At 39.8% G+C, this 11,803-nt stretch overlaps 1 protein-coding gene across 1 annotated transcript in view; it reads right to left on the bottom strand.

The window, feature by feature from the left end:
- LOC104159717 (contactin-associated protein-like 5) overlaps positions 1–11,803 on the bottom strand; it is a gene marked incomplete at its 5' end in the record, with an annotated part of 56,041 nt that overhangs the window by 22,050 nt on the left and 22,188 nt on the right. The window contains one exon of the mRNA XM_009697702.1: positions 10,348–10,572. Within this exon, the coding sequence (XP_009696004.1) occupies positions 10,348–10,572 (225 nt within the window). The remainder of the gene's footprint in view (positions 1–10,347; positions 10,573–11,803) is intronic.

Genomic DNA, 11,803 nt, shown 5'->3' with positions numbered 1-11,803 from the left:
CAAAAACTCTACGAGGACTCTCTTTCAGTGGTGATGGAGGCCAGGGTTAGTACTTGCTAGCAGTACACTAATGATCAGTGTCAGTGCAACCAACCTCCCTGCAGCTACAGGAATAACATGGTGCCTTCAGACTGCTTCTGTCTTTCTGCTGAGAGCAAGAAAGGTGTAATAGCAGCTTTTAAGTGTAGTGGTAATAAGGACATTAAACTGGTTAGAGATTTCAAAGTGTTCAGCCTGAAGAAGAAAGAAATATTCCCAAACTGCACAGTGTGAAGAAGTAACTTGGCCATGGTGTTACATATTCTATGTCCAAACCCTTTTCCGATTGAACATGCCAACAGGAGAGTTGTCTTTCTTTTGCCTGTGTCTACAGCAGTGCCTGAGTAGAATGTCAGAAGCGTCTGCTGGCTTTGTGGCCTATGCCTACTAACTTTACATTCATTCTGGACTGTCAAAGCTTGTGTTGAAAATCTCACAGTAATTTTTAAATCATCAGCTGGAAAAGGGAGCATGGGAAAATGTTAGAGTGTTCTAGCTCAGGAAAGGACTTGCGAGTTCGAAGGATCTCACCCAGTGCTAGATAATTGGCAAAAAGGTTAAAGAAGCTCTGCTGAAAACACAACAATAGATACCAGGAATTTGGTCTATAAATCTGTCATTCATAAGCAAGGTTCTTGTCACATGTGTCACCAGGACCACAGGTCTTGTGTCATTTAGTCTTGAAGAACCAAACAGCAAGGAAGGGAATGACATGCCTTTGTAGTCTGAGACTTCTCTGCAGGATCTTCATTTACAGAAACTGGTTTTAAATGAGCCCAGATTGAGCCCAACATCTCCGTCAACTTCAATAGCACTTTTTAATGACATAAACTGGCTGGAGCAGCTGGTAAGACATCCTGCACCATTCAGAGAAGCTGAGTTAGTTCAGGGAGCACATGTGGGTGGCACATGTAAAACATACAACTTCATCACCATAACGTAACATCAGGAAAAATAATGTAAATCGGGGCAGCTGACAACTCTGACTTGGGAGGAATGTGTATGTACAAAACAATGAAATACTGCATTAGGAAAAGGGTCTTCGACTAGCCCTGCATGTCCCATTGCCTCAGAGGCACCCAGAAACAAAGGAGTTTAGGACCAACACAACTTCTTGCAGCTGTCTCAAATCGGCAGTCACCCTCATCAGACTGTAAGATGTTAACTACATGACTGCATCCACCCTCACCACTCACTCTCACCACTCACCTGAGCTATAGCTAAAAGAGAAACTAATTAAGGAAGGCACCAATTAAACAAAGGGTGGAATATATTAGTGAGGCTGTTGTTGTTGCTATTACGAAAAAAAAAAAAAAAATTTAGCCCAGAAAGCCATTTGCAGCTCATAAGGGGGAAATGTGTGTTCATTCTTGCTTGCAGAAGAGCACATGGCAGTTTCTAGTTGTCTCTACCACAAAATATCTCTCTGGCAACTTGCACAGCTTCAGCATGACAGCTTCCCTCTTCATAGCCTAGATATTTAAAAATGAACCACCGTTTTCTTGGTTAGGAGCAGCTGGCTGAGAAACCTGCTCCTTAATTAGCAGCTTCTCCCCAGGGATATTTACTCAGTAAATTTACTCTTCAGTGGAAGTGCCACTGGCGATTCAAAAGAACAGGGCCTGTCTCTTAAGTGTCCAGTGGCGTTTAACTAAGAAAGTACTTGCACAATTTTAGGAGGTGATTTATTTTGCATGGAAAAAACAAAGAGGTGAAACTATTGAGCATGTTTGCTAGTTTGACCACTCGGCTATTGCATTTGCTTAGACGACATTGTTTCATAAAGTCTTCAAAAAAATGCCACCCCCCAATTTTTTGTAATCTCTCATGGTAGTCAAAAATATAGGTGCTTATTTGAATGCCTCCCACCCAATGCTTGAGACATTCAGGACTTAAGGGTCATATTCCGGCCATCCTTATTAAAAAAAAAAAAAAATTTTATGTTGCATTTCTTCGTTAGATAAAAATACAATCCCAAAAGCCCCTAAAGGAGCCTATCTGGAGGCCTACGACCTCAGTTCACTTTGCAATCCTGCTAAGCAGCTGAAGCCAGATTGAGAATGTCACTTAAACATCAACAAATGTAGCTAGTTCCCTTACGTGACTGACAAATGTGTTTAACCTTTGTAGACATCTCATTCCTACCAGCCGCCAGTTGGCTTAACACAGGCTGACCAGCAATTAAAAGAAACTGGCAGATGCTTCTTGCTCCAAAGCTAGAAAATATTGTGAGTCTAAAAGATGACCCAGAGGACCACAGTCACAGAGCTCATCATGCACATACTAAGTGGCATAAACACAGAGCTTATTCCAGTGATTTTAAGGGGAATACTTGCCTAAACAAAACAGCCCATGTCCCTGACAATGTGGCTGGGCCTAAAATAGGAACAGGGCTAACCCATGGATGTGGGATAATACAAAACACTGTCTGTCCAGTTTAGCATACACAGTGGTGTATTTATGTACCCTGGAGGTGATGGACAGAGTACTGCCACAATTTGGGATCTATCAGCTTGATGACTGCTGACAAATCAACTTCCTTCTTTATGTCACAGTTTATCCAGTGCTGAAACAGATGAATGTTAACATCCTTTGGAAAATGACATGAAATCTCTGGGTGAGCAGCAATTTAAAAAAAATACTATTAGTCATTATGATTATCTGTCCATTCTTAGATACTTTTTTTTGGTGAAGGAACTGGTTGCTGTTTCTTTTATAAAGTGATGGTACAATAATCATCTTTTTTTCCCTGAAGGTGACTGAATGTAAAAATGAAGAGGAGAGCTGAGGGCATCAGATATAGCCAAATTTTCTTGAAATTACCTGCTTTCTGATGGCGAGATTATACTGGTAAATTTTAACCTATACCTTTTCTACAGTTTCTTTGGAATTTTAAAAGTCACTTTAAGACCCTTCATTAGCAAAAGCTATCTGTATGGTACTATTGGATCTGATGCTTACACCTCTCCTCCTGTCTTTAAACAAAGACTAGATGCCATTAGTCTTCTCATGGTCAGACATTCAGTAGGCCCTATGGTTTACTTACCTTTTTATGTAGAAAAATCTTGCCAGGCTTTCATCCCACACTGTACTTTTCATTTAAGACTAGCATAGCATTCAGGCTGGCAGGAAGAGTTTTATTCTTTACTCAGTGAATGAAATAAAAAGTGTCATCCTATTCATTTTATTCCAAATGTTCAACCTGGCTTTGCAAATTATGCATCACCACTAACTCTGTAAGAACAGCTCACAGGCAAAAAAGGCTGAGATCCTCTGCTGTGATATCCTGAGGAATTCATACCAACCTGCCCTCACTGAGATCCTGGCTCATAGTTTCCATTCTTTTCCTAATATCTTTCAACCATTCCTGTTTCAGTTTTGGCAGCACAGATACATGTTCAAGCAAGGACTTGTTTCATGCTGACCTAACAAATAACCATGATGTTCAGCAATGAGAATATGGAAAAAGACGGTCTGAACAGAAAAAAGAAACAATCAGTTTGAGCAGTATATGATGTCTGTGGACCAGGAGAGCAAGCAATAAGCTTTTAAATAAAACTAGAGAAAAATAATCATATGCCTGTCTTCTCAAATCTCCTTTTCATTTTTAACTCCTAATAACGATAGCACAGAACTTTGTGTATTAATGGCTTTCTGAGTTTAATGATCCTTGTTTGTGTTGAGCTCTATAGACATTGCCTGGCTGGTCATAGGTTATGCCAGCCTCTGTGACTGGAGAAGTTGGATCCTTTAATCAGTGACCTTCTCCTGATTATAGCAAACTATCCAAGGAAATATTTGAGTTTCATAACAAGCCACAACCATTGGCATACAAAGGAATGGCTCATGTTCTAAAGTCATCTAATGGAGAAAATTAGAGGAAGGGTGAAACATTTACTTACTAACAATCCTAGTACAAGAACCATATGATAGTAGCATTGTGATGACTTTTCTGTAGCAAAATACATGCTTATACACATATACTTTCACTACTTTACCTTCAAATGCATATTTCTGTAATTTTTCAGAGAATCATAGCATGGCTGAGGTTGGAGGAACCCCTGGAGGTCATGTTGTCCAACCAACCGCCTCGCCCCCCTGCTCAAGCAGGGACAAAGACTCAGTTGCTGAGGGCCATGTCCAGACAGCTTTTGAATATCTCCAAGGATGGAAGCTCCACAATTCTCTAGGCATGTCAGTGCTCACTCACCCTCACAGTAAAAAAGAGTTTCCTAATGTTCAGATGAAACCTTATGTGTTTCGGTTTGTGCCCATTGCCTCTTGAGTGGCCTTGCAATGACATCTGCCAGCTCTGTTGGTACTTGTGGGTGTGCATCCTACCAGGGTCTGTGGATTTACGTATGCCCAGTTTGCTTAAGCATTCCCTGATCTGATCCTCTTCCACCAAGTGTACAACTTCCTTGCTCCACACTTTACCCCTGGTCTCACCCTGGGATTCCTGAAGGCCAGTCTCACTCATAAAGACTAAGGCATAAACACTCAATTTCATCAGTCAAGAAGGATGAAGTCACCTTTTCATTATCCAACCAGCAAAACTGGTATGTTATAGGAAAAATTAACATGCTAATAGGGATACCATGAACAAGATAGAGAAGGAGGTTTGCTTAGATCCAGGCTGGCTCTTCCAAGTATTATTAGCTTGGGCTCTATGTTGTATGAAAACAGCTACACTGCTCCAAGGCAGCACTTGAGCCAGTCATTCTGCTGGACTACAGCTATCACTATACAGCTCGCTCTGTCCACAATACAGATAATTCACAACTTAAGAATAACTGAAAAATTACTATCATGAATCCTCAGGGCTAAAGGTTTGGTAAAGGGTTCTGAAAAGACTGTCATTTCAGAATTTTTGAAGAGTACATATATATATATATATCTCTGCAGCGTCCATTTAAACATAGGAGCTTGTGACCCTCTGTCCTTCTTCCTCATCCCTTTCAGGACAACTCCACAGAAATCCAACAATAAAAATGACTTTTTGACTGCAAAATGTGAGCTAGGAACTTAAGTCTTCTAGGAGATGAACACCTCCTCCAAGCAAATGGGAATGTATGTTTTCTTCCTAGCTGATTATCTGCAGCCAGTGGCCTGGGGTTTTATGCCAGATACCAGTTAGTTCAAAGTCAGTCTGTATATATGCAGAGCACAGATCAATTATTAACTGCATGCTCAGCCTTTCCTGCTCAATGTAATCCCATTACAGTTCCCTTGTCTTCCCCTTGTGGGTCTCCAGAACATCTCTTGACCCTTCAATATAGCAAAATAATCTTTGTGAGTACAAACATGTCCATGAATTCAGCTAATGAGACAGATCTTTCAGTTCTCTCCTCTTGGAAAGCAGATAAAGAAATGTGCCTGTCCTTGGCTGAATGTTGTGACTGCTTCTCCTTTCAAGTTAGTTATGCACACTTAGAGATTTAGAGTGCCATACGCTAAAGTAAACAAAAAAAATTGGTTTTGGGAGCCAAGTCCACCTCTTCTCTCAAAGGCTTTTTGGTGCTGGATTTGAACTGAAAACTCTCATCAGCATTCATGTTTTCTGTGAAGTGTGCTTACAGTAGCGAATCATCCAAGGGACCAGAGATGTTTCTAACCACAGAAGTTTCTCTATTTACACAAAGAAATTGATTGGGAGATCTCCTGCCACCCCAACCCTTCCTATTCATGGTGCCACAGCCAGCCTCCCATTTAGAGCCAACTGGGGAAAATTTCTTTTACATTCACCATTCCCAATCAAACTCTCACTGGCCCCTCACTCAGGGCCAGACTTCAGGGCCAACTACAACAATTGCTTGAAATTATATTTAGAAGATATATAGTCCTCTCTGCTATATGAAATCATTTAATGGCTGTGAATCAGAGCTAGACTGGGAACAATTCTCAGTCACTCACAGGCAGTTGCTTGAAAACTAGTCTCCTCAACAAAGCTGTCTCCCACACTTCCCAACATGACTCACTTTCCTGCTCCTGATCTGTTAAAAATAAGTATACCTGAACCTTGGCACCATTTTCCACTTCAGTCACATAAATTGTGCAGGTTGTTCAGTGGCTGTTCAAAGTCTGTAAGCCAGAAGGTGTTCTCAAAAGACAAGACAATTGCACTAGCAATAGCATAGCCTAGAGGGTCTTTCTGCAGCAGTTAGTTTCGTCCTGTGGTACCCACATCCCAAAACTAAAACCTGCAAGGTGGTAAAGGAAAAGAACCAGCAAAATCACCCCCAAAACCCACCCCAGTGCATTCAGTAAGTGTTTCAGTAAGTCCTATTTTCCCTAATTATTTTAGTTTTGTCCCAATGAACTCCAGAGTGCACAGCATGAAAAGATCAAAAGATTCTTTGCCTCAAAGACTGAACTAGATTTTTTGCCTTTCTTTACCACTGAATGCCTAAAGCTTTATTTTTGCTTGAGAAAAGTTGTTGGAGATGCAGCTCAACAGACTTGCAAGGCAAAAACAATAAGGAGAATTTACATGCCTTCAACAGAAAGGCTGCTTCTGACTTAGAGACAGGAGAATACAGTAGATTTATGTTTATTAGTTTACTAAAAAGAAAAAAATCAGTAGCTTCTCACTGATGGCTTTTGTTTCTTTTTTGCAGAGTGTTAATTAAGCTTACCTCTTTTACAGGTTTTAGTTTCTTTTCCTATTTACTTCAAATATCAGCTTATTTCAAGACCTTATAGGACAGGTCAGTGGAGTTGATCTAGGTCCTGCTACTATTTTCTGAGTATCAGAGACCTAACAGAAGAATTAATCAAGCTATTTTGATTTTTACTTTCATTTTTAACCGTGCCTTTTTCCTTGTCTTTAATTTTTCCTATGAAATTTCAGAGTCTTGCTTTCCAAAAGAATTTGAGAACAGGGCTCACTGTGATGGCAAGAGGTACTGGATAGAAACATAGGAAAAAAAAGGACTTAAATTGTTTTGTTTCTTATGAGATCAGATAATGAATACAGATAAATTTTCAATCACTCTAGGATAGTTTGAGATTCTATCTGTTTTCTTTGATGCTGGCTATCTGCTCTTTTTCTAGATTAGGAATCTCATTATTTCCATGGCAAAAGCCAACAACACTGAGAATCAAAGACCTGGAAAACATTTTCTAGATGATCATATTCATAACACATTTGATTACTTGCAGAGGAGAAGGAAGAATGAAGAAAGGAGAAGCACTACCAGCTTCTTAACGTGTCTCCCCCATCAATTATTGTCTTTAGGGATCACGGCAAAGATAATAATATTAAAGTACTGGTAACTTGGTGAAATCATGTAAATGCAAAAATGTACAGTGAAAATTTAGCCTGGGAAAGAAAAAACTATTTTTTTCTTGGCAGTAGCTTCAAATGATGTGAATACCTTCTGTGAACTGACATACTGAAAAAGCTAGTTAGAGATGTTTACCCATTTTCTGTAGTTTAATAATAGGTACTATATTTTGAAATTTCTACAGTACTACTGATATTAAAAATCCACTGCCATTTATTACAGTACTGATAGTCTTTTGGATGTGGGATCAATGGGACTACGTGAGCTTTACATAGATACCCATCTGTATACATGTATACATACCCATCTACATACAATACATACACATCTATATATATGTGTAATTTAAAAATCCATGGGTACAATATGTAAGATTGGGGAAGAGAGGACAATGCTAAGTTATTGCATACAATTTTCAAAGGCACATGTATGATTTAGAAGTGTAAGTATTAACTAATGGCAAGAAGAATCCCAAAGTCATCTTTAAAAACGTCAGCTTTTGAAAACTTACCCATAAGCTGCCAGGACATAAGCCAATTGATCAGTGGTAAGAACAACCTTGTGATATAGATAAGTTCTTTGGGTGGGAACTATTTCTGAAAATATTAGCTGCTAGGCACTAGTATGCCTACTATTTTGTGGATAATAGAAAAGAGGAAGACTAACAGGATACATGAGTAGTAGCTTGAAAAATACTTACAAAAGGTGAGGTATTAAAGTATACATAGACTGTTCCAATATAGTTTCTTAAGAAGTGGCAAGAGTCTTGGGATTTTGGCAAAGAATATTACTGCTCACCACTTAAGTGAGAATGCCCATTCCCATTTCACCAGGAGCCTAACCTTTATTTAACCAATCAGTTATCCAGCAGGGGTCTACTTAGGTCCAACACTGTCAGACTCAGCAAGATTCTTTGAAAATGAGCCAATAAGAGAGAAGAAATTGTGTTCACTTTTAATGCTACAAAGGACATTGTTATTCATAGTCCAATAACCTTATGGCAAGCACAAACCTCTCGAAGGAAAAAAGAGTAACATATCTGAACATTATTTTCGTTGGAATAATTTCAATTCCAACAAGACTAAAAAATATGAGATTTAAAAAATGATTGCAAGTGGGACAAAAGGCAGAGAGTATACATGACTGAAATGACTCTCTCGTAAGAATGACACAGAAGCATGCACAGAGTGACCCTGAAAGAGACCTTCAGGAGTTAACCAAAGTCAGCTAGTTATCTTAATAATGCTTTGCATATAGTGCTACATTTTATAGTCCAGACTTTTGGATCCTGACATCTCACCAACCCTCTAAACTACTATTATCTTCATTTTACAAGTGAGTAAACAGAGGTATAGTTCTGAGAAATGTACCATTGTTTAAATTGCACGAGTGTGCTGAGAGCTGCTCCACCTAATTTCCAGAACTACTGAGGGTCCCTATCTCCATCTGAAGCAAAGCAGAGATCTCCAGATGGTGCAGCTGCCAAAATGCAAGGCTCGGCTTTGCTCCTACCGAGCTGCTACATGAGATCCTGGTGTCCTGATCCCAAACCTCTTCCCAACTACCATTAGAGTCCCCCCTTCCAGAACTTCATAATTATAGCTTGCTTATGGTTGTATATCATCAACAAAAGTCAGTTGATAATGTTTCTAAGGTCATTTTACACTACTCTGGCAGCAGTAAAGGTGATTTAAATGGATATTACATTTTCATTCACTTCAGGGCTTTTTTCAATTGCCTGAGTGGCATCAAGAGACCCGAGTGTAACTGAAAAGCAGATTCCAAGGTTTCACCTCTGCAGGGTCTAACCTCTGCCACTCTGGAGGTATGCACTGGAATATTCATATATCTGAAAACCATAAACACTCGCCTCCAATAGCAAATCAGAGATGGAAATCTGGGACTAGACAGGACAGGAGAAAGGGTTTCCTCAGTAGTCCCACCACACTGCTGTGATTTCGCTGAAGGGAGATGGGTCCAGGCTGATACTGTCCCAGCCGCCCCTTCCACAGATTTGGATACTCATCCTATGCCAGCCCGAATGCTAGCCGCATGATGTAACCTGGAGATAAACTACTGCAAAGCCCATACAGAGAATAAAACCTTTTTTTTTTTTTTCTTTTTTTTCCCTTATAATTTCGTTTGACAGTACTTGAAAGTTTAGCTATTTTGGAATTTGCAAGGCTTCAGAGTGGTCTGGGTCATTCAGTCAAATGTGCATATTCAACCACATAGCATTAACTTTCTATTGTTCTGCCACAGGCTAGTGACTCACTAATATGCTTACTCATCACTTTCTGTGCTCCAGTGCCTGATAACTGTTGAGTAATTCAAACATCCCCATTTGTCTAGGATGATGTTTGTCTGGAGTGAGTTTTCTGAAAGCACTGCAAGGACTCAGGAACCAGAGTTTTACTGAGAAGACGTAGGGCCTATGCCCCTGAAATCTTTACATGTTTTCAAAAAGTCCCCACACCATGTACCTTTTAATAGAAAATGGATTTACACCGCATGTTTTGGTCAGTGAACCTAGAAAACTTTGACTTTTCTGGCTTTAATATTCAGATGTACTGACCATATTCCATTGAAACAACACAGTGAAGAGCAATACATTTGCCAAGACAGAATGCAAAAGATAAAATTATAATATATTTCTGCACCAAGTGTTCTTGTACATTCATGGTATTTCTCATTCCCTTATCTTGGAGGCCTAATGGATCTCAGTGTGGAATAAATAGCAAGGAATTGCTATTGTACAGTCTTGCCAAATGAAAGTCAAAGCACATTTTAAGCCCCAACAACATGATTATTCAAAGACTGAATAGGAAAGTGTAGCACTGAATGCCAAATAAAGCGACATAAACAAGAATGATGGCTATTTGCATGAACTGGATACCATGAAGTTGATAAAGTTACAGACACAGAAATGAACTTAAATCAGTGCAGAATTCTATACTATTCTCACAAAAAACTTAACACAGTTACACTGGTCTCCCTTTGGTAGCAAATCAAGAGCACTTACCATTCTTGGAGAGAATCACAGCCAAATATTCATGAAAGTAGGTGTTGATGTACAGCAGAAGGCTTGGAGTATGTGCCGTGAGAAAGCTAAATGCAATATTTTCCTTGGACATGACAGCATCCACATAAATGGCAGAGCTTGAGGTGCTTGCATTTTTTGTGACAGGATAAGGTTCTTGGAAAATATAGGTAATGGAAGTGCCAGCTTCAAATAATGCAGAAACCTCTGAAAGCATATATAAACCAAGGGAATAATTTCAGCTACTGCATTTTCAGACCTCCCAGGCAGGCACGGACACGAGCTGACTGTCTCAGAAGCAGAACACTGCAAAATGCCCCTGACCCAGCTGACATCACCATTCCTTAATTTGGACAAGCAGTGTGTCCTTCCTTACAGTCTGTTTGTCTGGCACAGAGAAGGACAGTGTATGGAGACAGGCCTCTAAACTCAACTATTGTACTGCTGGAATCAGAGCTCAACAAGATGGAACAGGCCAAAATGCCTGTCAGCCAAATAAATGCTCAGTTCACCATCTTCTGACACCTAACATGTAAGGCAATATTCTCTTTCGCCCCACAGTACAGACAGTATATTTGTCCTTTCCACTCTCCTTTTTAAACAAAGTCATTATTAAAGCAACACATTGACCCAAAGACAGCGAGTAAGGGAAGCTGTCTTTGGTAGCTCCAAAAGAAGAACATCTACCTGTGCACGCTCAGATCCTGAGAACTCATGCTCGTATTTTCAGTAAACACAACATAGTCTGGCCATGAAATACATATATGTGATAACAGCAGTTTTTTGTAATGTGAGGCACAGTAAAGTCAGGATGGTGATATCTTCAGCTACAGACTGACTGCAAGTACTTTCTCCAATAAAGCAGCTCCACCTCTACAGCAGCATCTCCTAACAGGACACTATACAGTTATTTGATATGCCTCTCATGGCATCGGTGCCAAATCCTCAGCTCATGCAAGTGAGCATAGTTCCATGGACTGCAGTACAACTAAGACAATTTACACCAGCAAATGATGTAGCCCACTTGGTAAACCTGTCATATTTGCGATGTGAGGGGCAGCCGCAGAAATTAAAATACTGATATTGCACCTTGCTGTTACTGAGAAGGAGTTTTGCTAGTTCCTTCCTCTCCCAAAGAGCATGCTATCTAAATTGGATGTTCTTTATTTACCCAGTTTCTTTTTCTGGTGTTGGCAACATCTCCCATGAGCCACCAGAAAGGTTCAGTGAGGACACATTCACCAGAGGCTGAACCATGCAAATCAGTTTTCTCCTGAATGCTTCATTCTTATTTTTAAAATCCCTTAACGTTTGGATGGGTTGTCATCCCCTAAAGAGACTACCTCTTTTTGTCACACCATTGCTCCAGAACTCTGTAAACAAAAGTTCTCAAGATTTTGCTAAGGTGGACAAAGCTAGATGAGGTTTAAAAACCAGC

Source organism: Cariama cristata, unplaced genomic scaffold, assembly GCF_000690535.1.
Source record: "Cariama cristata isolate BGI_N322 unplaced genomic scaffold, ASM69053v1 scaffold3673, whole genome shotgun sequence".
In the NCBI taxonomy this organism is placed as follows: domain Eukaryota; kingdom Metazoa; phylum Chordata; class Aves; order Cariamiformes; family Cariamidae; genus Cariama; species Cariama cristata.
This window is presented reverse-complemented; position numbering and strand designations above follow the sequence as displayed.